General features: G+C 39.7%; 2 protein-coding genes across 4 annotated transcripts; both read right to left on the bottom strand.

Moving 5' to 3' along the window:
• Positions 1–27: 27 nt before the first annotated feature.
• Positions 28–26,254, bottom strand: RB195_011707 (uncharacterized protein; the record flags this gene model as incomplete). Of its 3 annotated transcripts, XM_064193240.1 has the most annotated exons (38): positions 28–208; positions 460–599; positions 696–822; positions 1,267–1,322; positions 1,443–1,604; positions 1,667–1,801; positions 1,908–2,075; positions 2,385–2,537; positions 2,782–2,866; positions 2,968–3,101; positions 3,162–3,323; positions 3,477–3,622; positions 3,676–3,829; positions 3,946–4,044; positions 4,402–4,563; positions 4,648–4,777; positions 4,863–5,009; positions 5,395–5,453; positions 6,711–6,860; positions 6,929–7,078; positions 7,163–7,775; positions 9,434–9,555; positions 9,632–9,721; positions 10,034–10,132; positions 12,023–12,110; positions 12,196–12,240; positions 13,144–13,187; positions 13,261–13,328; positions 13,486–13,549; positions 13,877–13,952; positions 14,761–14,906; positions 15,098–15,202; positions 15,756–15,920; positions 15,993–16,123; positions 18,860–18,989; positions 19,263–19,385; positions 24,952–25,059; positions 26,171–26,254. In XM_064193240.1, 38 exons carry the CDS (start codon positions 26,252–26,254, stop codon positions 28–30), a joined length of 5,001 nt encoding a protein of 1,666 aa, XP_064050821.1. The 3 variants fall into 3 exon arrangements, with proteins under 3 accessions (XP_064050821.1, XP_064050822.1, XP_064050824.1); XM_064193238.1 differs by lacking the exons at positions 6,711–6,860; positions 6,929–7,078; positions 7,163–7,775; ... (15 more) ...; positions 24,952–25,059; positions 26,171–26,254 and having other exon boundaries at positions 5,395–5,480; XM_064193239.1 differs by lacking the exons at positions 28–208; positions 460–599; positions 696–822; ... (16 more) ...; positions 6,929–7,078; positions 7,163–7,775 and adding an exon at positions 11,701–11,781 and having other exon boundaries at positions 9,421–9,555.
• Positions 7,091–7,705, bottom strand: RB195_011708 (uncharacterized protein; the record flags this gene model as incomplete). Its single annotated transcript, XM_064193241.1, has 1 exon — positions 7,091–7,705. One exon carries the CDS (start codon positions 7,703–7,705, stop codon positions 7,091–7,093), a length of 615 nt encoding a protein of 204 aa, XP_064050823.1.
• Positions 26,255–27,921: the final 1,667 nt, after the last annotated feature.

The following is a 27,921-nucleotide window of genomic DNA, read 5'->3' on the forward strand; positions in this document are numbered from 1 at the left end:
TAGATTTTTCTATGAAATAAATCGAAATTACTGATCAGTGACAACATAATTAGGATGAACACAAAGCAGCGGATTCTTTTCATCCGAATCCATTTCAATCAAGACATGATCTTCGGTAACCAGTCGACGGATGACTCGTTGACAGATAGTACGTTGAATAATCAGATCTTCCTCCGACTCCAAATCACCTTCGATCATTTCCAAATACCTTGAAGTAGAGAACGTTTGCGAAGTTTAAAACCAAGAGTGCATTGATCCCATTTATCAAAGTATGTATGCTCCGTAAACGCCGGATCGTATACATTTGCCGATCGAGCACCTGTGCGGCAGCATTTGTTATGATTTAGGGGCTTCATGAAAACACCAGAAAAACAACGACCTCTGGGTACTGTTAGCGAATAGTAGGTACAAGAGAGCCCCTAGAACATTTGTATATTTCTTCAACAAAAAAAAACCTACCAGTCAACCAAAGCATCTTGTCGCACTCCTTCATACTCCTCCTCATCCACGCCTTCCTCATCAGATCGCATATGAAGAACCAGCATATCAGCCAAACGTTTATACTTCTCGAATGTGATCTTCAGTTTGGAAGGATCAATCTTAAACATTGAAATTTCGGATTTCACAGAATAAAAAAGACATTTTCATATTAATCAGCATCATCGAATGAAAGAAAGCTAAGAGAGAATATTCACCTTGACTTGTTTTCCATTCACTTCCTCAGTTTCCATGGAGTCAGTTTCATTCTCCTTGTCTTCATCCTGTTGTATCACTGGTTCAGCATCGAAGTCGTCATCAAGAGCAATGTCTGGTTGTTCCACCCTACAAAAAGAATGTACATACACTACATACTTTACTTCATAATAATAAAAATCCCAATCAATTTCCCTAATTAAAATTCACTACTTTTGGATCAAACATTCCAAAGTAATTTATTTCGTTACGTGTGAAATGTGTAATATTCATACGCAAAATCCATGACACCACTCGAATGTAGATTTACAAGCACAATTATACGGAATGTTTGAAGGTAAGGAAATCGGATTGTCTAGTCAATAAGTGGAACCCAAACACATTATACTCATCAAAAATGTCTTCTTTATGTACTGAAATCAGCCCGGGGAGAATTTATTCTCTTCTTATTATCTTAGCCATAACGAAATCACGGTGAAATCTTACTCGCTAGACAACACTAGCAATATTGAAAAGCATTCAATGTTAACGCCAAAAACTTAATGTCAATTGCAATGAAACAGAAAAACATACCTAATTATCGACTTGTTCAGCAGCTTCGATGCTTGATTGACATGATCCACACTCACCTACAAAAAATACTTCTCTAGATTACGGTAAGCACCAGATAGATAGTCTAATTAACGAATTTGCAGAACATTATGAAAAATGAACGAAAACAAAACACAAGTCTGACAGTCAAGGAATACCTGTGCAGCGCAGTGCAGACGAGCCAAAGCTTCCGATAATCGTACCAGTGATTCGAGTTGACGAACCGTGATTCGCCAAGATGAGGTTGCAGCATTATTACTATCGCTCATGCGTAACTTTTTGTAAGAAGTTACGAGAGCTTCCCCAGCTTCAGGGCTGATCTGAAAATTGTACAAAAAAATGATTTACAAAACAACATTTAGAACACGTGCAAAAATTAGACCTGAGGTTTGAAGCATTTCGCAAAAGTGATGTATTTCTGGATGTCATCGGTAGAATATCTGGTTTCGCGTACACGATGGCTAGAAATTGCTCGGTGATTGTCCAGAATTCGACGCGCTATCGCGTAATCGACTACCTAAAAGAAAACCAAATTACGAAAGTTATAAAAATCAATCACAACAAAATATTTTTCAAAAAATATTATAAATTTAAAATAAAAAATTTTTAAAAATATTTCTCACCTCGTTACATTCGTCCACAAGTACAAAGAACAGATCAAATCTGCTCATAATAGGAGCAGAAAGTTGCACATTGTGCTTCAAAGGACGTGAACGGTCATATCGACCTCCAACTGGATTCGCGGCCGCAAGGATAGACGCTCGTGCATTCAACGTAGCTTTTACGCCAGCCTAAAATCATACAAAGAAAAGATCACTCACACTTACAATGGGAAAACCTAACAAACCTAGAGTGATGACATGCGTGAATTCTCAAGATGTTTTTCCAAAACTACATGCTTATCAAAAGATATACGAATTGCAGAGGCGATGTCCGAGAATAGAGACGATTTCGAAAAGTGACTAACAGTGTTTTGGTGCAAGATATTTTGAATGTATGAAGCCCAATTCTCGATAGGTCAGAAATTGCGCATAGGTCGCGAACTGCACGAACTCCATAGTAACAAATCTTGTACATGGGTTGATACCATGGGGTCTAACCTTAGTGATACTGATGGTTTGTTGTTCCATGGCTTCGTGGATGGCAACTTGATCCTTTGGATCCATCTTGTCAAATTCGTCAATGCAGCAGACACCGTTATCAGCCAGCATCAATGCGCCTGCTTCGATGACGAATTCAAAGGATTCTTCATCCTAAATGACACCTCTTTCTCCATCCTTGATAAAACCTAGGTTCAATGAACATGTCATTAACAGGGTTAAAAAACACACTAATACAAAAAGTATAGTGAACATAGAAACTACGAAAGACTTAAACCTAGATTTGATGCAAGTTGACTCTAAAAACTAAGTGTGACACAATCTAAGAAAATTTTTTTGTACACCACAGAACTGTCCTCTTTCGTGATGTAAAAAAAAAACTGTGATATCACATTACCTTTACAACAGCAGCTGTGAGACCTGCAGCCGATGAGGCCTTCCCAGAAGTGTAAATTGCTCGCGGGCAAAATTCTTCCACAGTCCTGAAATAAACACGCCATAATTTTTACAAATTTCTAAGTCTTTTAAAACTCCTATAATTGGAACATTAAGCGAAGTAAATGTAATCGGAACGTAACCTTACTTTAAAATCTGACTCTTTGCCGTAGAAGGGTCGCCTACGAGGCACACATTTATGTCTCCACGCAATGTGGTTCCTTCACTCTTGCTTTTCTTTGCTACTCCTCCGAACAACATCAGCAGCACACCAAGTTTTACCTGTAGATGCGAGTTTTATCTAGTTTCCATTAAGGATAAGCATGCCGATAAGGGTCAAACCTCATCGTTCCCATAAATGTTTGGGAAGAGGCTCTCAATCAAGTTTTCAGCGATTCGTTTGTCTTCGCTCATTGCTTTCAACACTGCATGCTCCTGATCACTCATTTGTTTCCATAGTTGAAGACTGTCGATATTTTCATGTGAAAAGTCTTTCCCTCCAAACTGGAACAAAATGATCTTAATCTGACCCTACTGTTGAACGTTACATTAAACTTAGGGAACAATTTCTGATTAAGATCAGTGATGACGTAAGTATTTTTCGGTGGAAATTTTGCACTTTGGTTCCATAAATACCGAATAAACCAAACAACCAACCTTGGTGTTGTTAGATTCAATATGACAAGCGAGGAAAGCCAATTTGTAGTTGAGATCACGCACTCCAAGTGCTCTGAGGCCTGTCAGACCAGTGTCTCTCTCCGAAGCACGCCCACGATTGCCACCACCGGTGTCAGCACGAAGTCCTAAAGCCCTTTTTCAGTGAGCAAATAATTCTAATATGACATGGAATCAGTACCTGGTGTGCTCAATTGAGCAATATCAGGGATAACAATGAGTGTGCCAGTAAGCGAGCAGCGGTCACCTGGTTGAACTGACTCTACCATTTCACCGCGAACGATCACATCGAAAGTTCTCGGGACAGAACCACGAGGCAATTCAGCTTGAGTTTCCTGGAAATTAAAGGCGGGTATTCAAACAAGTGACTACGAGAAAAGAGCAGTCAAAAAAAAGCATACAAATGGAGAAAAACAAAGATGCACAGTACTTATGAGATACGAGGACAAACCTGGATTCTAATTTTCTGGAAATCAACAAAAGACGAGTCATCAACATCGAGACTGAAGCGATTGCGGTTCATACACTGAGGATTAGTACAGCGTGATGGCTGAAAAGTTCAGTTTCCGATCCTAATTTCCCACTTTGTTAAATATAAGTTCAAATAAAGACGCGGGACTCATTAGCTTCGTTCCTGTAGGAGCAGAACAGTGAAAGACTGAGAGAGGGAAAAAATAATATTTTACATAAGTTGAGTCACGAAAGGACCACTCCACAGAATAAGAAAAACTTTAGGAATATTTGTCCTGACAACGTGTATTGTATTTGTCTTGACAATGTCTTTATTTGACAATGCACAAATTTATTTCTCATTCCACATCGTTTAGAAACTAAATAACGGTCTACCAGACGTAGAATTTCGTAGCTCCAGCAAATGTATAGGCCAATAGGCAACGACAACCAATACCTGTGTATATCTGAACTGCTGGAGAACATTTCTGGTTGTGACTCCGCAATCCTCGCAAATAAACGTGGCGCGGCTCAATTCAGGATGGACTGGATGTGTTCGTACAATTTGTCCACTAATACAAACCATAGCTCCAATTTTTTCTGCATTCAACTCGCGTACCTGGGAATGTTAATTATTAGTAAATAAAATAACAAGCAAAACATGACATAACGCACAAAGAAGTTTTGCAAAAAAAAGACGTACATTTACACGATTTTCTAGTCCTCCGAAAGAGACGTACACTTCTTTCTTGTGCATACGTTGTCGGTCAGCTTCATCTGTACAACTATCAATAACCGCTAGTTGCAACGCTTCGCATATGTAAGGATATAGCCTTGAAAACACAATAGTTGCTTATTCAATCTAAGAAGTGCAAATAGAAATAAAATAGTAACATTTGTAGTAGCAGAAAAACGTACTTATAGAACTGCAATTCAATTGTTCCATACAGAGTAGCGCTGAACGAATGCACGTGACGCATGTCGACATACAACGTATTTCTTTCAGGTTCAACCAGTGCGGCAATGGCACTATCGTAGATTCTGGTGCCATTTTCATCAGCGAATCTACAAAACAAAAGGCTTTCGAACACAATGCTGGCTTTTTGATGGAACAAAAATCTCTCTATGAAATCCAGTTTGTACACACCCCAAAATATTTTGTAACTAACTTTCTACGCAAGTAGAGACGTAACTTCACGCATCTATCTACTGTTTACATCCACTAGCATCAATAATCAACTAAAATCAGTTATCTTATACCAGTTTACCGGTAGTTTGATACCTAATACCGTAGGATATTACCTAAAATCGACATTATCCGCAACGAAACAGTCTGTATTAGAGAAAAAACCCAAAGATTTCCAATTTCGAATTCTAATGAAGAGGTAGCTCAATGTCTTGATCTATAGTACCATCAAAGAATAAAAAAACCAGAAAACAAATGACTTACTCTTTCAAAAAACGACTGAATTCGGCCTGAATGCGAACTCCATCGACGTCTTCAATCTGCTGAAACGCTCCCGCTACCACATTCATGGCTGCCCTTTGAAAAAAAAATACAATTGTGCCAAGGTGATCTGTGGATTTAGAAGTCCCATGTCGTGCAACTTAGAAGAACCACTGGTCAGCCTCAGCCAGAAGAAGTAAAAACAGCAAAAAATGATCTTAAAAAAGGCTAACGTTACTCAGAACGGCTGCAACGTCCAGAGAACGTAATGCTTTCCCGCATACGGTTTTGGCGCCCATTCTTGTTTGAACTTTCGAAGTTCCCGCCGAAGCTAGAACTAAATTTCATCATTAGAGCGCTTTATTGACAAGCGAAGCGACTGCGGTAGCTGAAGTTGACGGACGGTGGGACGGATTAGATATGTTGCATTGGACTATTTTCTTTTTTTTTTTATCAAAGGCAGAGTATCACGAAATTGAAGTGCTGTGGAGACCTCATGAAAATATATTGTTCGGGCGTTGGTTACGAATAGAAGCGTGACCCACTTGGTTTCCCCAAATCGTCCTAAAAAAGAACGGTGTGGGAACAGCGTTTGTTACTACAAAGTACGTTAGAACATGCTCCGGTTCCCGCAAAAGCCTCATTGCTTTTACTCGACCAAGCTGGTGGAAACCTCATTGATCCTCGACCGCTCGCACGAGTTCGCGGTGCGTGTGCGTCCTGACATTTTAGTGTAACTGAGGCGGTTCCCATATTTCGGGACGATTAATGAAATTAAGTGGGGCCACGCTCATGGTCGTCATCTACCCCCGAACTCTATCTTTTCCATTAGATTTCCACACTACATCAGTTTCGTGATACGCTGTCTTTAACTGAGGAGATTTTCAGTCATTCTCCTAGTTTAATATCCATGGGAAGATATATAATAGAGGGATATGGCGGATTTGGCGCAGTTGGTAAAATGTTTGGCAACGATCTCATGATCGATTGCTCGAAATCGCAGTAAAGCCAGCGAACGGTTCTTCAGTAATTGGATAAGAAATCGATAAACTGGTACTAGACTTGTACAGGTGGGCTTGGTCCACAAGTTATTGTATGGACCAGACGTTCATGAACCTCTAAGGATTTCGAATTCAAGTTGCGTGTGTTGCCACAACCGACCCCAACGATCGTAAGGGGCGTGGTATAGAATATGTTCGCTGTTATGGTTACTTGGTGACATAAATACTTGTATCGTTCAAGAGTGCGGCAAACAACGCCCTCCCCACTAACACCAGTGCCAGATACTTTTTCCTTTTAATATACTGTCTATGACTTACTTGACTTAATCGGCGGGCTGATGTCATGACGGACTGATGGCTGACGCGATTACCCGCATCTTTGCCGAGGTGTGCCGTCCTTGAACACAGCTCTGCCCAACCTTGTCGAACTTCTGCGAGAGCTTGCACAGAATCAATCCATTCGTCGCTCTGCGAAACCTTACGTCTCGCCTGAACTGCCTATCCACGCCGAGTGTCCTCAGGTTCTCTTTCACCACCTCAGTCCAGAACTTCCGTTTTCGGCCAGGTGGCTTCTTCCAGCTCGAACCCGGCAAACTCTTCAGAACTCGTTGAAAAAGGCGATCTGCCGGTCTCTTTAATATATGACCAAAGAAGCGAAGACGATTTGCTTTAGCCACTTTCGATGGCTGTGCAAGATGTTAATATCTTTCACGAGTCATCCGCCGGTACACCACGTCAATTTCTGCGTAAAGATCTTCATTGTGGCATACCCTACACCAAAAGTAGCCAAGTAGCCGTCTAAGCAGCTTTCGTTCCGTGCAGTCAAGCCTCTCCATAACCGTTGATGGTGCTGCCCAAGTCTCCGATCCGTACATCATGATGAGGCGAATTGCGGATAGGTAGACTTGCAGCTTGACTTCGTTGGTGATGGGGCTCGACCACGGGCATTTCATTAAGGAGTTAAATGCAGAAGTGGCCTTAGTGCATCTTTGCTGAACATCTCTCTCGTTGCTGCCGTTGTTCTTCAGCGTAGAGCCCAGGTAACAGAACTCATCGTCGAGTTCTATCGGTCGTCCGTCCACCCTGATTCCCGTTCGAGGTCTCGAAGAGATCCACATCTGCTTGCATTTACCAGGGCGTAGACGTAGTCCATAGGCTGCGGCCAGCTTCGATACAAGGTTGACAACATGTTGAAGTTTCGTACTGCTTTCCGCTGATATAACAACATCGTTGGCGTACTGGAGATCATTCAAGGGGCCTCCTAATGGTGCTAAGACAATGTCGGCAGGACACCGGTCGACTGTTCTTCGCATAATGTCGTCGATGGCGAAATTGAACAGGAAGGGTCCTGCCACTGCCCCTTGTCTTACCCTTATATACTGCCTATATGGTATATAGTGACCATACCTTATAGTATATGACGTTGTGGTCGACTCTTGTTGTGAATGTGAGTTTAGAACATAGGTGCGATAGGTCGGAGGCGCACCCTTCCTAGGTGAAGGGGTCTACCCCATCCTGGATAGTCTAAGGTTAAAAGGATTGTCGACTGGATGGGGGACGTATCAATACTTTGTCGGAATCGTTTAACATTATATAAAATGTCATGTTTGGATCTCTCTCGATGAAAAAATAACGATGTCGGTATAGATCAGGGTAGCCAAAGACAATTTAGAAAAGTGGCTCATGTTGTTTATCAACAAAAGAACACTTGGAAAGTGTTGAACTGATTAAATCATTTGAGTATTTGCCCTAAAACATCGTTATTTAGAGTTCATAATCTACGACAGGATTAAGAGGGAATTATTTTTGTTAGTCCGTTATTTTTGTTAGACCTTTCCGTAATCAACAACATGAACTCTATGTTTTTCATGGAGTTCACTTGCTACGTCATTTTCGTGATGCGTTGCTTTTAAAGTTCCATTACGGCTGTATGTTTACTTTTTGTCTCAGTTTATGTACTAAGTATGAATGCTTACAGTTAGCATGATGGTGTCGCGTTTTAGAAATAAGGAATTTTCAGTGTCTAAAACAGTTCCTCTGATTCATTTTTTTGTGTTCATTTTATAGTGCATTTTTGAATTGTGAAAGCATGTTTTGTTCTCAGTAGATTTTCCTTTGAATATGGGTTCCTCTTACTCATCCGTAATGTTATATATCTCCGCCTCTTTCGACGATGATAGAGAGGGGAAATGTAGTTAAGAGGCATCCAGTGGCGCTCATTTCTTCGTTTCTGGACTATCTTACTTTTTTCTCTTAGTAACTTTAGCCTACATGTCATAGATCTTTTAAGATTAATGCTTAGGTCTCAGGGCCCTGGCTGATTTAGTTATTTACTTCCACAAATAAGAGCGCGACAGAATGCTCCCCTCCCTACTACATGTTACCGTGAAAGAGGAACTACAAGTGTGAGCTGCTCGAGTGTGTTCTGCGAGGACGTCACATCAAACCCGTCAAATCAGACAAACGACTAATTACTGCATAGACAGCTGGATATATTGAATAACTTTCAGAAAACAGACATAGTTAGAGGAACGTAAGGAAATACCGTAGAAGTACGGAAGAATAAATCTAATAGCATACAATGAGAACATTCGATGATGACCCGGAGTAATTGAAGAGTTTCCGGACCTACTATTTTGATCTTCACTTATTTTGAGGACGTTGAATCGGCTTCAATTGTGAGTGTGAGGAGTGTGAGTGTCCGCTACGCGTCTTCAGGAAAAGAAACATCCTGGAGCAACCTCTGAGGATAATTTGAATAACTGCCACTTTTCTACCGTCCAGTAGAGCTACTTTTTCTTCCTTTTTTATCCTTCATAAATTCTTTCTTTCTTTCACTTAAAATGTTTATCTATTCACAAACTCCAAAAGAATAAAATTTAGCGGATAGCCGCAATATTACTGTACACAAATAGCACCTCCGTTAGACGATAATGCAATAGGATTGAGCATCCACAGCAGTAGTGTTCACCATAGGGGAACATCACTCATATAAGGCATAGGACATAAGGTAAACGAAATATAAGGCTTAGAATGAGTACGCTTGACTCATGTTTTTCTCGGCTATCTCTTCCTCAAGGATACGAATTCTTCTTTCATGTTGCCGCATTACCGCCTTCATTTTGGCCAAATCGGCCAACAATTCCTCCATATTTGTTGGACCCTTAACAGGAAGACGTTAAAAATATCCTTGTTTCCTGGGAAAGATCTTGTTTAAAGGTTTATGGTAATTGATGAACCTCCATGCTACTAACGCTCATGCGTGGAGAAGGTGTGGCGTGAAGTCGTCCTGGTGGAGGGCCGTAATCCTCCTCTGTTGCTGTCCGTGCCTATAAACGAATTTTAGACTCTCGAAAAAACATGGCATGGATATTCATTGATCTGAAGTAAAAACTTGAATGCAACATCTTAGTGTTTTCACTGCTTTCACATAGTATGAAGAAGTAATCGTAGATGTGATCAAGAGCAGAGCTGCATACTACTTCAGTAAAAACAGCAAAATTTTCATGTATTCAAATTGCATGGGAGGCGATTGAAGAAAAGAGAAAACTACGTGTTATTCGAACTACTGCACATTCTTCTGGAAGCTTCCAGAGATCCGACTTCCAAATAAGAACGGATTAGCACGACCACCAATCTACCTGATCTCTCTTGATCCGCTCCAGTTCAGCGGCTGCTCTCCGTTGTCCGGCAGTCAGCGATCCTCCGTCGTCCCGCTCAGCACGCGATCGAAGGTTCACCTGAGCACAGGATTATTCAGATATACTTGACAGATTTTTGAAACATTTTCACCAGGAGAAGAAAACTTCTACAGTACTACTACAGCAAGCCTTCCAAATTTCGCAATCATTCCGCACTTACGGTCATTAGCCAACTCCATCTTCATTACTTTCTATTCTGTGGATCAATCTCAGCTGATGGGTACATTAGTGTGGGCAGGATAAATTATTCGAGTCCATTAGATAATCTCAAAGTGTTAACACAGGATTTACGCAGACTTTGATTCTGGATCTACTATATGGTATCTGACATCCGCATCGTAGACATGAAACCTAACGATAACTGCACAGCTGTGTGGGACAAATTCCGACAGGAATGCGTATGGGGCTTTCTTCGTAGCTATGAACGAAAAATTGTCTGGCGTTAATCAATCCGCTTGGGATGCGCCACCACGTTCACTTCAATTCAGAATTGTTCGAGGTTTACGAACGCGTAACTGGCCTATACAACGACTTGCGGGGGCTGGCCGATGTGTCTAGTCAGTGTTCTTAACGGTTTGGTACGAATTTACCCGGAGGGATGAAAGGATTGGTTGGCACTGGGGCGGAAACGAACTTCCGATCGATCATGCTGGAGCCGCAGCGGAACCTCTTGCCGATTGCGCCACACCGCTATTATGGTCGATCGGGAGTTCGACCCTAGTGCCTTTCATCCCTTCAAAGTCGATAAATTGGTACCAGACTTGTTTAGGAGGATAAAAACACTAACTTGGTACATCCGCTGTCCCTCTCAATTCACTGTTTAGGTTAGTTACACGTTCACAAACCTCAAACATTTCTGAGTTGAAGTGAACGTGGTGGCCAAGTAGATTGATTAACGCTAGACACTTTATCCTTCGTGGCCATAGTCGGGTCAAAACGACATGAATGTCCGTAAAGTTTCGTACGCGGCTGCGCAGAAGCGGCGCGGTGTATTTAGCGGCTGGGATTGAGGTGGAACCGTCGTGAATTGCAGCAATGAGTGGAGAAGTTAGGGAATCACTCGAATTTAACCGCCGAGCTCCACAGCACCGCTTCGAGCACAGCCGCCTACGCAATTTTACCGAGCTTCACATCGTTTTTACCCGAGTGCAACAACCAGTGTAAAATACGTCGCGAGTGTTTTAGACTTTCTGCTCCGTGATTCTAGGCCGATGCAATTGAGCGGATTTTTTGTGTACAGAGATCTTAGAAATTTCCTATCTGTGCCGAGTTTTTACGTGATTTCGCGATGCCTGGAGCTCAAAAACAGAATAGGAAGGTACTTGAGCTAATCTCTAAGTTTAAGTTAAGGTAAAGACTTTAGTGAACAACTTCATGTACAGTATATAAGTACTCCATGGCTACGTCTGAAAACCACATGACTCGTCACTTTTCGTCATTATATCGACTGCTAATTGGGGAAGTTCACGAAATGATGTCCCAACTGTTGATCACTGCACAGGCACAGTGAAAAAGAAATGAAAATGTTTCTGTTTTTTTTTGACTCATGATTGAAAAGGGAGACGGAAAACATGAAGGCGATATAATCCTCGGGTGGAACTATGTACCTGTTGTTTCGGTGTCTTTTGAGCTGGTCTTTCCGGACTCAGCCTTTCTTGGTGATGTTGATTGGAGGAGGGAGGGCGAGCCTGACAAAATATTTCAAGCTCATAGAGAATTGCAAATATGCACATCAAGCAGTGTGTGTTTAATACGACGCAGCCCGGCGGCAACACATGCTCTTTTCCGGCTGCCCGACGCACACCCTCGCTTCCTTGTGCGCTGCGCTGATGGAAAGCGCATCACACTCACCTGATTGGACACATCAGGGGCCGACCATGGATACATACAAAGGTTTTCTAGATACGTTGTACCTGCTGTAATATTCACCTGATTCATAGGCACAATTCCCATGTCGTCGTCGATTATTGGTCGTCTCTGTTGCGCTGGCTGCGGTCGTGGCGACGGCGGCGCAGATCTTCACAGCAAACTTTACAGCACTACACCTATCTATTTTGAGACAATCTCTAACTACAGATAAAAAAAAAGAAGTTTTCACTTACACCTGCGGTGATGATTGTTCCGAATGGCTCCTCTGTGAATCAGCTCTAAAATGAGGCGAAAATAAGATATTGAAAACAGTGCGGACATTGATAAGGAGCTGTTTTCGTATAACTCTCACTACACTAATCATTTTTTTTCCAAAAATTAAACAACCACAATGATTATTGTGATCTACAGTATTTCGTCATGAAACACCTAAGGATATCCGGAACCGTTTCTCCCCTTCGCTTTTCGACCTGGGACCTTAACAACTCCTTTTGATACTATTGATACCGGAAAGTATCCGTAGGTTATGGTAGTAAAATTTCATAGACGTTACGCCGTATTCGGTTTTAAAACCACCTGCAGTCTGATGCAGTTGCGTCTATGCAGTCTGGGCGAATTTAGCGATGGTTGGGTCCTACTATGATCGCAACCACCGCGTTGGTTCCACCGCGCCGCTTCATGCGCAGCCGCATACCCACATACCCAATTGTACCAGGGTTCGGGTCCTCTAACCGAATTACAATCTCCCACATTTAAAAAAGTTGCATGGTTTCATATTCCTCACAACCGGTGTGGTTTGTGATAATTTTTGCGTACGTATATCATTTCCAGCTTTTTTATTTGTGAAGTATTTTGAAGCATTTCAACCACACTGACGTGGGCGCGGCCGTGCGCACAGAAGCCGTGAACACGTGCGCTACTCCTGATCGAGATTAATTTCTCCACATTTGTTTCCTTGTTTACACAAAATAACTGTATAAAATTGCGAAAATAAAGCGTTGAGCAGATGTATGCCACCCATCGTAATAAAAATTGAAATGAACCATACACCAATGTGGGAAACATTGTGGAAACTTGGCATGTCGTTACAAATTTTTTGTCAAATAAAAAAACCATTGTCAAACCACCAAATACCGGCTCTTTAGGCGAAATATCATTTGTGAAAATTAGTTGGAACTTACGGTGTTGGAGCAAGTTGGCTGAGAATGTTGGCTTTCTTTGCAACCTGAGTAAAAATTGTTCACTAAGATGAAGATACAGTAACAGTTATGAATTTTTCGAAGACGTTTGAAGATCACCTGGATTTTGGGCTTCGCTTGTGCTGCAGCAGGATTGACCGGTTGAGTGTTCGGCGCTGCATTTTTCCCTTGAAAAATGTGATCGATACCGGGAACAAATTTCCTAACACCGTTCGCTTAGTTTCCAAAGTATTCCGGACAAGTTTAAGACTTAGAAGTTTTTCAGAAATGAATATAAAAAATCCGACAAGTTCTTCTTGAACCCAGTCTTATCATACTTCCTACCCTCCATAAACTCTTCGGCCGTAAGTGCTGGAATCGTTGACCTCGTATCTGGGTACAGGTCGTGCTGCAAAGAAAATATTTCCGTGGTGTAAAGATTTAAATGAAAACTATGCATAGGGAAAAACATATGAGGGGAAATTTTTGCTAGTCTTCGTCCTAATCTTTTTTTTTAGTATTCAAATCCATGTATACAGAAATATAAACAAAATTCTTGAGATAATTTTTCTTTCCATTTCGAACGGTTAGAAAGAGTTCGCTTTTATTCTGCACCATGATAGATACGAAACACAAAAAACTGTGTATTTAACTCGAAAACCTCTACAAATTGGAGGATTTTAGAAAAGATAGGAGTTTACTGGAAAACGAAGAAATAGGCAAAAGCGTATCAAACCTGGAAAAGGTCAGATTTTCTTGGGACAAAGAACTGAAGTACGTCCACTACACCTTTCGTCGTAAGTTTGTAAATTCTGGAAATAAAAATTATAGGGCGATATCTAATAGCAATATTTAATAGTTAAAGTTAGTTAAATTCGAGGTAAATCAATAATAAATAAAAAGCGGGAAAATGGTTTGTTATCTTTGATAAGCAAAGTAGTGGCAAAGAATTGAATAAAATCTGAAACTTCTCTCTATTCTCGGCTGGCTAATGACAAAAAGATTTGATTTTTTAATTTGCGCTAGAAACACTGGAAGATTACGGTATATGTATTATAGACAATTGGATAAGTTTCTACCGCTCAAACTTTGGATTTTCCGCCAATATCCATACTTCCGTGATTAAAGGCAGCATACCACGAATCTGGGGTGGTACGGATTTCAGGTGGAGTATCCGTATACGGGGTCGTAGATTATGGAGACCGGGGTGGTTCCTCTCATCTCTCCCTGAATCACTGCAAGCAGCCGGCCCAAGAAAGCTGTTTTGTACGACGCCTTCTACTGCAGCGCGGCACCCTTGCACGCGTAGCGTCCTTTACTGCCCATCGGGGCAGTCCGAATTGATTTTCGACGAATTGCAGGGCGGGGGCGGCGCAAGGGGTGGAGCGTTGCAATAGATGGCGTCGTACAAAACAGCATTCTGAAGGCGGCTGTTTGCAGAAATGCAGGGGGAGATGAGCGGAACTACCCCGTCTCCATAATCTACGACCCCGTATACGGATACTCCACCTCAGATTCGTGGTATGCTGCCTTTAAATTCTACAATAATTTCATTTTACTTTTTCTCAAAATCATTGGAAATATTTCCTCTTTTCATTTCAATGCATACGCTAACAATACCTATTGATCTCATTCTCGTCAGAGTTCACTCCACGTTTACACTGGAAGCCAACAGCTCTCTGAGGTTCACTGGTGGTGTAAGTGTTGATATAGTGCATGTAAGGATATTCTTGATTGACCTCATAGTAACGAATCGCGCAGTCACCCTTAAAAAAGAATTTTCTCGTCTCTTTTCCCTCAATAGACAGGGTCCACGGGTCCACTGAACGCAAAAAGTTGTTTCGAGAGTAACAACGAAAAGAAAAAAAAAACGATTGGGATAGAATGAAAAAAAAAACTTTAAAAAATACAAATGAACGGTAATTAAAACATAGCAGATTCAATAGTCTGACCCAACCTTTCCACACAAATACACCAATCCAGTGTCTTCGTCATAGAACGGAAAGAGAACACCATTGGAAGTATCAAGCTCCTCCTCGATAATTGGTTGAGAGAGATTATCCTGAAAAGATTCAGTCCAAAGTGAGATGTCGTGCGCTGAACAATTTCTAGGAAAATTCAATTCGATTTAAAATTTAAAAAATATTTGAGAACTTAATTTTTTTTTGTTACTTGTTCTTTCTTTCTTCACGATTAAATGTAATCAGAAGAAAGCAGTAATACAGGGACCTGCTTCATATTTCTCTTACTATCTCTATCATTTATTATTTATTTCTCGAATTTCTATTTATTTTTTCTAAGTATTTGTTAGTCAACATCCAAGAGAATATCAAGAAAACAGAAAGAATTTCACGGGCCCCTTAATGGCTACTGTAATGTTTTTTTCTTCTATAAAATGACATCAAACTGGAATTAGACAATCACTCCGTTTCTACGGAGAACATTTATTCTAAACAATATGGAAAAAAAACAAAATCCTTCTGAGATATTAAATTTCCCTAGAATCCCCACGTAGGTTATTTTAGTAAGCTAAAACTACTTGAAAAGAGTCTCTCAATCACCAGAAATCAGAATTCCGACTCCCTGAATCCTCGAAATACAACCAAACAACCCACCGGCGCTCGAAGCGCGTACAATCGTTCCGAACGTTTCGTGAATCCGGTGGTGATCACACGTCCATCGTGAACAAAAATTGCACGTTGTGGCTTCACACCTTCGTGACCAACTCCTTCGTGTACCACCTCGCCACTACGAGTGTCCAGAATACGGATCTTCTTGTCCTTAATGGATCAATACGATCAAGTAGTGATCAGTGAGTTACTTGTGAAAAAAAAAATCAATGTGGGACTCACTTTACAAGTGGTAACGAATTGTGTACCATCATAGTTGAATGCAATACTCCAAATTTGATCCGGATGTCCAGCAATTTCCAGAAGAGCCTCTCCGGTGCCGACATTCCATAGGAGGAGTTTGTTTTCACCTCCTCAAAGGCAAATTATCAATTATATTATTATTATTACTATTATTATTATTATTATTATTATTATTATTATTATTATTATTTTATTATTATTACTATTATTATTATTATTATTATTATTATTATTATTATTATTATTATTATTATTATTATTATTATTATTACATCACATTACCATAGTATATTATATTATTATTTATCTATTGCATTATGTTATTACTATTTAAATTACTGTAATTTTGGATAGTAATATTAGAGTAATAATTGGAGATGACTATTTTGTTTATTTTGTTATAAGTATCCATAAATAGTTAGTTCAGCGGTAATTATTGACTGAGCTTAGGTAGATCACATGAAGGCACGACGGGGGTTCTCACAGTTCCCCATGAATGCCCAGTCCAACGCCAAAAGTGTGGCAAAAAACGAAAACCATGCTTTTGTTTCCGCCTTTCCTCATTTCTCTATCGTATCGATTTTTCTCCCGATCATTTTTTGAACTATTTCACTTTTCTGCTATATTATCTATCCTCTTCTCCCTATTATTAGCTATAGCTAACAGCAACAGGCTTTTCAGTGGAACTCACAGAAAAAACATACACAGCTGTTACCCTCATCCCTCTCTTGTTCCACATGAATAAAAGTAGGCCTAAGTGCTTAGTAACAAACAAAATTTCTTTGAAATTTCGATATTTTCAGAGAAATTTTGTTTCAGTGGTCCAGAGGTTGTCGAAAGGTCGATATCCTTAAAGTCATCACCCCACATTGTAGAAAATAGCGCGCCGGAACGCCCGAGGCCGTATCTTCGGGGCCGTTTTTTACGGCAATTAGGAAGAAATAGACGGAATCGCCCTCCCTCTCCATAATCTACTATCCCGTATACGAATACTCCACCTGAAATCCACTCCAGATTCGTGGGGTGATGCCTTTAACCGATATCCTCTCTACAAGTCCCTTTCTAAGGTAGTTGTTAGTTTCGAAGATTCAAAACCTCAAAAATTTCTTCTGCCATTTTCAATTTGTTTTTATAAGCTAACAGATGACGAAATTACGTAAAACTCAAATTCAGGACTAATCTTTTTGACCTAATTTCTTGATACTTTTTTTCCTCTCTTTCCAACCTTTTTGATCTACTCTCCATCACTTCTCGCCGAAACCCAGTGTTACACAGTGGAAGGAAAAGAAAAGATTTAAGAAGTTTCTCAATAGCCATGGCTTCCTCGACCGACCACGCCCAAGACAAAACCTCTCACGTGAGAAACACGTCCAGCCATGCTTTGGTTCCCGTCAAGAAACTTCTCAAGTGATATGCCGTCATGTGAAGCATTGAGTCCTTCCTTTTTTTCTTCAAGTCTTTAGGTTTTTTTTTTCTTTCTTTTTTAAGTCCTACACCCAAAATACTGGTAGGCCTTTATGAGGTTCTCTTTTGTTTTGACTGGAAGGATTTTTCGATCGTTACCCTGATTTTGTACGGTGTTCGATGTACCATGGTCGTTATATGCACAATTATCGTGTGATCATGAAATTTCTGAGGTACCATCAATGGCTAGATTTTGAAATCTGCAAAAAGTTGTGTAGCGGAGTCAAAACGGCCTTAAACCTAGTGCAATTGCGTAAGCGGTTGCGATGGGGGCGCTGCGCTGGTGGGACCCTCGTTCTTTGGTGTTAACTCCGACTGGAATTCGCGAAAGTTCCATTTCGAGCGCAACTGGTCAAGCAAATGCAACGGGTACAGTGTATTTTTTGCTCTTATTCCTCCTGCTTTCTTTACTATTAATAACCTTGTGTGTGCTGCGACCACGAGTTGCTCAAAAATGGTTGCTGCTTCCTCATCTCCATCTTCATCCTTCCTCATCTACAAGGAAAGTGAAGTCGCTAAAAATGAACGTAGAGCGAAAGAAGGACCCGTATGCTCTGAAACATGCTCAGCCGGCTTATGTGCTATGCTTGAACGAAAACCGCTGGAAGCTGGCCAAGCCTGGTATGAGCGTCACTGACGTTTCAGGGGGCGCTGGTATTGAATAGGCTAAAGTGGGCGAAGATGGCCGCTGACGAGAGGAAGCGATACGGAAAGAAGATGGCAGCACAGAAAGCTGGAGGATCCACCTCTTCACCGAAAAAGGCTGGAAAAACTGAGGCCAAGTAAGTTGACCAAATGGAAACAACCTTCCCTTTACTTTCTGCCCTTTATCTCTTCCTCACGAAATCTTGTGGGTTTTTCAGTGAAAAAGGATTATTCTAAGGGGAAATGAAGCTGGGGGAGGGGCACTTAGTGGCGCTATTTCTGGACGCTCTTTCTTTTTCTCTTGTTCTCTCTCATTTTTTTTTTCTCTCGGTAGCTTTAACTTACATATCATAGATCCTCTGAGACTAATTCTTAGGTCTTGGGGCCCCGACTGATTTACTTATTTACTTCCAGAAATAAGAGCGCCACTGAGTGCGCCCCCCCCCCTCAATTACAACTACATTTTACCCTTGTTCTAAGCCAACACCAATTTTGGGTAAGCTTTAGTTGGGTGAGGGAGAAGGGAGGAGGGGGAGGGGGGTTGGAGCACTCAACTGCGCTTTTAGCCTTGGAGGATCTATGACTTGTAGGCTAAAGTTACTAGGAGAAAAAAGGAAGATAGAGCCTCCGGAAATACAAGCACGGTTAAGTCCTCCCCCTTATTTCCACCTATTTGTATAAATCTACGGTCAGAGAAGAAAAAAAAACCTCAAATACCATATCGCTAGAGGACTTACCGGCAGTGAGCAATAGGTTATTGGCAACCGGATGCCATGCTAATGTATTGACACGTTTCTGGTGTCCGTTTAGTTCGACAACCGGCTGTGAAAGGGTTCTTAGCAAACCATTTTCAGGAATTAACCAAACCTAAAGGCAAACGATAATAAGAGACGGATGCTTCAATTTTTTATGGATTTCTGATTGATCTTTGGTTTTATGACTATGTGAGAGGACAGCTAAGAAACATCTGTAACATCCCACGCAATGCAAGTTCATAGCGGAAAACAGTTGGAGAGAAGTTCACAACATCGTTCAGGATGTAGAGAACGCGATTCCCGGGATCGGTGCGTTCGAATCACGGGGAAAAATGACGAGATCTATGAGTTTCTTTAGGCGATATATGATAGTTAAGTGACTTACTTTACATGTGGTATCCTCCGAACACGATGCGATCACATTATCGTTGAACGGACTCCATGCCACTTCCAGACATGCACCTTTATGAGCATCCACGAACGGATAATCCTTATCGATTCGTCCAACCTACAAAAATCATGTTCTTCACGGTGGCAACGTCGTTCATCGTCGTCTTCTTCGTTGCGCTTATGTTTGCTCTTTCAATGCGTAAACACAAGAAATAAACAAACAAATAAAGAGGACAAGTGGGTGGAATGAGTGGGCGACAAAAAGCACCCGCACTCATAAAATCCAAGCCAAACACCATGTATATCCGTCCTTCGGCGGATATATGCATGTGCTCTTAGAAACAGGAAAATTTACAAAGAAAACAAAAAAAAGAGAAAAATACAAAATGTATAATATCACTTGAAACTATTACTTTAGAAATTGAAAAAACTCTGTAGTCTTTTTTTCTTACCCCAAAAAACTGCTTAACAGCAAAATTTCAATCTGTAGCAGTCGTTAAACATGAAAAAGGTGATTTTCTGGTTTAGTAACAGTGACTTTCGATGAAGCGGAGAGAAAAATGAAAGAAAAAAAAAACAAACGCTTAAAATTCTATGTAGAAATTTCATATTATTTCCCAAAATCAAATCTAATTGAGCTATTTCGCGAAATTTCCAGCATGTTGTTATCTATTTCCTGAACTGTCCGTTTGTCCATTGCTAAAAGTCATTTTCAAGGGCTGAACGCGTTACGCACAGGAAATGCTTTCAATCCATGCACGCACTATCGGAAAGATCCACGAGTAAACACCCAACAGTTTTCTCTCGCCGTTCCCTGACGACATGCACGTGATTTTTCATTCGTGGTTGCTTGATTCTGGAGTGTTACGTGCAGAAAAGAGCTTGATAAATAAAAAAACAAATTAACATATAATGGATTTCAAGAACCACGACTAGGAGACAATGAGAAGTTCTTTTCTTCCGCTGAAATTCCTAATTACACTGGGAGGGACATCTAGCGCAGCGCTACATGAAATAAGAAAGAAATCCGACATTATGCAAGTTTTCCGCAGCTACGGATATTCTTCTAACGAACCACATGTTGATTCTAAGCATCTATTTATTTATTTGTTTATTTATCACGCTCAATAGAGTGGCAAAAGGATGTGGGAAGGATGAACACAAATAAATACAGAAAATACAGAGTAAAAAGCAGCAAAAGACTAGTATGAGCATGGATTAGACCCCTGTACGATTCCGGCACGAGGATAACTTAGTAATCACACGCGTCTAAAATTCCGAAAGTTAGGTATTAAGACCTGAGGAATTATCAAAGTGTGGATAGGCTATGGAGATTAGTGGCATCCATTCAAATCAACCAGTAAAATGCCCTCTTAGTGGAATTTATACGTACAGCACCGGTAGTTCGCCAACAGCAACATTTTTATTTTTATTATTGCTTGAAATGTCTCAGGAACGACTTGAAGTTTTCCGAACAACGGGAATTACTACTAAAAAGTAACGAAAAACAAAATATCACTAGAAAATGTTAGTGAAGACAAAAATATATAATATATAATTAAAAAATAGAAAAGATTAATGTCGTTAGTGAGAAAAAAAGAAGAAAAATTAGTTATCTGGCAATTTTACCTGTCATGCATTATTTAGGCAGAGGCTTCATTTTAAAAATTTCTGAATGTCCCGTCAGTTTTTCTAAACAAATAAACAGAAATGCTGTGCAAAAAAAAAAACAGAACAAGAAAGGTTTCATTCGTTTCCCAAGAACGTTGGCTAGACAAGTTTTGCAAAGATCGGATTTAGAAAATTATTTAGAAAAATTTTCCCTAACATTTGAGTGATGTCCGGTAAGTCCTTATTTTCTTTTCATGGATTACGACCGATTAACAAGTGTGTTTTTAAAACTGTGAGTTGACACAACTTTTACGAAAATCTGACAGGAACCGTTCGAATAAAATCTAAGGATTAGAGTACAAGACTTAAGAAACCGGCTGCTAAGCGCGTAATTGTAAGCTCTCCACAAAAAGGCGAAAAAACTCATCGTATGAAGTATGTTTGCATGAACTGAGCGCATAAAATATACCGGGTCGAGTATTTTAAAGGATTTTAGCCGTTTTATAACCAGTTCATTTGATTCTAAGAATATATAGAAGACTCTCTTCCCAAAAATTTAAGTAAGAACTTCATTTTTGCAAATTATTTACAAAAACAAGAGAAAAAGCAATATTACGGATACATTTCAGAGAAGAATTCGTAGATTAGATAAGAAAAGAGAGGGAAGACGGAAGGAACAGCAGGTGGACAAAATGACGGACAAGATTAGATAAGGATGAAACTATTTTTCTTTTCTTTTATTTTACTCTGCTCTCGCTAAAAGCACGCCGTGCTTAAGAAAATGAAAATTTGATCCTGTTTCTCTCCTAAGACTTCTCTATAGAAATTCTACTTGATAAAAAGGTGATTTATCGGAAAATTTCAATTATTTTTATTTCTTTTTGGGGATTTTTCAATAGCTTCATAAGGCGGGGAGATTTCCAAACTTTCAAACTCATAAAAGAGTAAACTAGAACGAAATAAATAAATAAAACAACAATAAAATGTGACAAATAACAAATTGTAAAATAATTAAATGGAGCAATTAAAGAAAGAAAAAAAGAACCATACATATAATTGGAATATACATACATTGAAATTTGGGACCGGGGAGAAATTTATAATTCCCGCTGGCTGCGCAGCTGACGTTTAATGTGAATTCACTGGGATTTCCCGGAGTTCCTTCCCGGTCCCCTTTTCCCGTCCGTTAAAATTCGCATAACGCTTCTTGGAAATGCCTTTGTAATTATAAATAAGTGTTCGAAGGGGAGAAGAACTTGCTCGCAACTCGTCGCGTTCCTCGTTCCTCGATGCCACGCTGAATTGTCAGCTGCGTGACATGAGGAGCAGTGCAAACAACAACGAGGACGACTAGTTCCCTGCCGACAGCCAACCTGAAGCTTTCAGGAAATGAACAACTTCCTCGGATCCTTTTATCGTCAATCCGACATACAAATGCGGCATTTTTCCCGAGAAAAATCAATCATTCTCCTAGAATTCCAAGGAACTTCCTGGTATTCCACCACACTCGAAATTTTCAGCGCAGAAATCAAGAAAACCAACATTTGATTAGGCAAATATTTGGCGATTTTTGGGATGAGCTGAGAAAGTTCGACAGATATTGATTTTATAGGAGAAAATGGATTTTTCATAAAATAGAAAATTTCCGCAGATTTTTTTTTGTTCAAATAAAGGAAGAGGAGAAATGGAATTTGGAAGATATTGATCCAACAGGAAAATGTGAGTGTCTGCGGAAGTTCCGCAAGGGGAATGTAATTGTTATCACAATATTACTGTAGTGATATAAGTAAACAGACAAATGCACTATGAAGATGTTTGTTTTTTTTTTTTCATTGACTGAAAGAAACTAGTCCTGATGTAATATTTCTCCACAATATCAAATTACAAGAGATTTTCTACGAAATTCTTGTTTTAAAAATATTTTTACTGTTCTAAAAATATTTTAGAAAAATCAATCCATCGATCATCAACTGTAAAGCGAGTAAAAAGATCCATACCACTTGAGTGAGTGACTTGAGTTCCCACTAGTTATATGTGGTTAGATATGTTCAACTGAAGCCATTACCTATGGCAAATATATACCTATTTCAGATCGGTTTCAAATATTTTAAAGTTTATTTTAAAGGCACCCATTTTGAAAGAAGAAAACGGGGAATTTCACAAATTTTGTGTCCAGAAAATCATAATTTCAGAAATTTTATGTCCTTCAAATATTCCCTATAACATAAAAATGATGTTATAGGGAATATTTGAAGAATAAGATAGATGACACAAAGAAAAATTTCAATGGATTTAAATAAGATGGTAAAAGAAGACAATTTTTTAAGACCGGTCACTGCGATGGAGACTTGGAAGAACGAAGATTGATCCGTGGTTGATATAACTCGCTTCGCCATCATTTCTTTCTCCAGTAAACTTCCTTCGGTTCGCTTAATATCCTGAAGAAATCGCCGAAAATTGCGCTAAAAGCAAAGTACGTGAAGATTTGTTGTCTGCATTTTCACGGAACCAATTTTCTGGGGAAAGACAATCCATTAGGCAAGGATATTTTAAGCGATTACGGCCGCACCAACGCACCTCATCGGGAATTGTCCTTCAAATCTTTGGAGGTATTTATAGTCACCCCTCTAGCGCTAAGCCTTCGAGGATGTATTGATGGATTATCCTAACTTGGTAAGTCTGTTAGTTGCCTCTACAATGGAAGCCTTAGAAATCGGGGACGATTTTCGAGGAATTAACGATCTTAAGGATTCTATAATAAAAGGAAAAGGGAAAGAAAGAAAAGTTATTAATAACCTAAAGGTCGCGTAGAACACCGCCAAAATTTATAGCTTCTCCTTCAAGGATTACCCTTTCTAGAGCGAAATCAATCCTCCAGTCAGTCCCAATTATTCACTCCAACCCTGAAGCTAAGCTCTATTTTCCTGAGAGAATACTGTAGCTAACTAGATTTTCAGGAATCACTTTGCGGTGTTAAAAGCGACGAAGAAATTAAGAAAATAGGTGGTTTGATTGAATTTTACTTCGATAACAACCTTTTAACAGAAATAAAAGACAGACAAAAATAAGCTATAAAAATAATAAATTATAAAATATAAAGCGCAAACATAGAATGTAACAGTACAAATCAGAATATAAAATAAAAATATGAAAAAAAACAATAATATAATGATAATGTAAGACGTAAACATAAAATTTGGTGCTCTTAAAGGTATTCCTGCACTTCCAAATGGATTTTATCGAAAAAAAAGAAAAACAACCAAGAGAACCATGTGAATTCCAATGATACGCCTATAAACATCAGAAATTGTCCGGATTTTCGGATTTTATAGGGAATTTATAATACTATCAGGATGGACATGGATATTTTCTCGGAAAATGAAAAAGGACGCGGCATCGCTGCACAATTCTTCTCAGCATATTTCCACTTCCCGGCTCCCCTCCGTTCGACTTCATATCGTTCCGCTATCGTCCCCAACATAACCACTAAACATCATGTTTTCTTTATGTTTTGTTGTTGAAGGAAACTTCGGCGGCCGCCCTCGCAGACATGTGTCGAGTCGGCGGCGGAGGAGCGAGGAGCGAGCTGTTCGCTCCGGCACCGCCGCCGCCGCCAAGCAAGCGTTAACCTCAAACACAATAGAGGAACGTTCGCGCTAACGGCAGCAACAGCAGCAGCAGAGCTCGCGTGTGCACTTCCAGAACTTTCGAGAATTCAATAAAAAGCGCATGAAAAACTGAGGCGATAGCATGCGAAAACTTGTTTCGTAAGGGCGATTCGGATTTCGGGAAGCGAATTTGAAAGCTTGAAATCGAGTCGAAAAGGCGGAGAATTCTGCTGGCAGCGATAGCATATGCTTTGTTGTAATGCAGCACAGCACGAAAATAATGCTCGTATCGATTGAATGTGAAATTTTCAGAATGAAATCAAGCAGTGATAGATGTGATAGCAATGATGACAGATATGTAGATGTGAGGTTTAAACGTCATAAAAATGAAAAAAGAGTGAAGAGGAGAAAATTGTAGGATAAAAAAACCGAATAAACAAATGTCTGATCTCTTTCCAAACCCACCTTATTTATCGGTATCACCATAAACGGGCCACCAGCACCTTTAGTGATAAAAGCGATAAATTTTGGATTCACCGAACAGAACAACGAATCCCATGTGATCTCAGTGACCTAAAAATCGTTGACATAGTCCGGGGAAAAAAGACCGTGGAAATTCGTATGAATCCAGAAACGTTTTCCATTGTTTCGCATTATTTGCTGTTGTTTTTTTTTTGCCGTTCTCGGCTGAATAATTAAGGGCTGTAAGAGACTTGGGCTTGTTCTTCGAAGATAAATAGTCGGCATCCAGAAAGCACATACGATCCTTAGGAGATAAACTGCACACGAAAATCAATCAGAAAAACCCAAGCTCAACGTAAAAAGGATCATTTAAGATTTTTCATATTTATTTTTGTTATAAACGCTGTTCTCCCACTATCTCTAAACGAAAGAAAACAAAATCAGACCCCCCCCCCCAAAAAAAAAAAGCCATGAAATACGTTTTGAACTGGATTTTTGTAATCTTTTCTCTACGGATCTTTTGTAATTTTTCAAAAATTTTCAGAGGATCCCTTCTGGGATCCCATCGTAATCCTTAGGCTTCTGATGAGTGACAGAACATTCTTCTTCTCATGCTGTTTTCTACACCGAAAAAACTAACAGTTTCTGTGGAAATATTGATTTTGGGATCAGCTATTAGCTAAAAACGAAAAATAAATAAAAGTACAGTATCCTCGGCTAGAACCTAACATGTAAAAATGCTCCTTCAATACTCTTTTCGTGAATATTAAAGCAAAAAAAAATTAATTTCAGTAATAAAGCAGTCGAAATAATGGAGATTGTAAATTTTAAATCCGTACAATAAATTTAACGTTGACTTTAATTTTAAGTTCCGAGAATAAAAGAGTTTCATTGTGTAAAGATGATAAAGAGATAAAGATGATGAAGAAGTGTAAAGATGTAAAAAAGCAAATAAATAGAGGAGAATTAAGGGTAACACTAAGAAATCTTCCGTGAGTTCAGCGGTGACCTCATTAGGTTAATCTGAGAGATTGGACCAATAGGAGATCAGCCGAACTCATTTCCTAGTTAAATTTTCATTCCATCCTTTAAACTATTTTTCGCACAAATATTTTTGAATATTTTTTATTGCAAGTTGAAATTCGAGAGAAATTCTTGCAAGAAATGTATAAATGGAGGAAAAAAGTGCATTGATCCTAAAAAAAAATTAAACTCCACCCACTCGAATATCCGACATACATTGCTCATGTTTCACCGGTTTACAGTAGACATGACGAAATTTACTTTGACGTACAATCTGAGCCATCCGAACACACTAACGGGATCGAGATCGAGGCACTTCGACTCGACTATGATTGATTGATTGATCGGCTAAAGTAATGAATGTCGATTAGAGTGAAGTAGATCAACGAACTAATCAATAAATCACGAAGAATCAGTGTGTTAGTTGTGTGTGTGAGCTGTGTGGGAGTGAATGAATGAGGGTGTGATATCGACGACTGGATATCCACCGCACCTTCGTACGCCACGCCCCCCTAGGGCCATCCTCGCTCAGCCGGCAGCGCTCAGCCGGCAGCTGCAAATACAAAATGAAAATGTTTTGTCGGTGTAACTCACCGACGCACTTTTGCAACTCTTTCTTCCCATATGGCGCGAATTTCAAACCGACAATTCACAAGCCTCGTCAGCTTCAGCTTTTGTGTAATTGCAGAATTCTCATACGAATTAGAAGTAGCGTAAGCAAACAACGATCCTGGATCCTAGACAATGTCATGGGATCAGCGTGAATAGGGATCGGATACTTGCCGCCTACGCTAGCATCAGATCAATGAGCGTGATCGTGAACACTTGAGAGACTGTAGTGCGCGCCTGAAGCAGCGATCAACAAGGATTCACAGAAGGAACAGGCTCACATACATAGTTCTGGATTTTTCAATCCGCGGTGAGTTCGCGACACACGACAACTCGTCCACCGACCTCGTCCACGGATTTAAAATAATGTTCAGGAGTGAATTCATGCATGCTCAGAGGACGACTATTCGCTAAACAACTTCATATCGAAGAAGGAAATTTCCTAGAAATTGATAGAAAAATTCCTTGAGAAATTATCAAGCTAATAACATTTCAAAAGAACGTTCTTTTGACAGTCATGATGGCGGAAAGGTCGTTTTTATTTTTTAAACTATTTTTTAATCATCACAATTACATTCTCGAGAAAGACGTTACAGTAATTTGTTCCATTACTGTTGCCTGAACTGCCTGAACGTCAAGTTTGTTTACACAAAAACTTGTTTTTCTCATATAGCTCTCCTGATCCACTTCACATGTCTCGTTTTTCGAATTTCTACAATTTCCAAGATTTTTGTTCCTCCAATTCTTGATTTCAATCCTTTGCTTCCTTCAGTGAAAAAAAAACCTTACTGAAACCTTTTGCTGGAGTGATTCTGTACCTCTCTATCATTCTTCTACCAAACATTCTTTTCAAAAAAAAATACGCCGGAAAATTGTTTGTCCGGAAAATTCTAGTCCTAGTCCATCCGGAACGTTATTATCGGATTAAATCTCAGCAATGAAAATGAAAATGAAAATGAAAATAATAAATACGCTTTCGATTAATCTCTACCTACTCTTTGTTTAAATAATTTTCTTCGCATTTTTCCATTCTTTTTCCCTAACGCTCAGCTAAATGAGAGATTTTCGCGGGAGTTCGTCAGTTGATAAGAATTTCTTTTTTCTTTTCACTCCTTTCGTATCTTCGTTCGATTACTGAAGAAAAATATAACGTGTTCCAGTGGTTTTCAAGAAACTCTTGAGGCTTCCAAACAAACAAATTCGTCCTGCATGTATATCACTTATAGATCCAAATTTCGTCTTTTGTTACTGGACGTTTTTTCCCTACCTCCACGAGAGGTGAAAAATCTCAACTCTAATTTTCCATAAATTTCATGTTTCCATAGCGACGCACTAGAAGAG

Source organism: Necator americanus, chromosome III, assembly GCF_031761385.1.
Source record: "Necator americanus strain Aroian chromosome III, whole genome shotgun sequence".
NCBI classification, from domain to species: domain Eukaryota; kingdom Metazoa; phylum Nematoda; class Chromadorea; order Rhabditida; family Ancylostomatidae; genus Necator; species Necator americanus.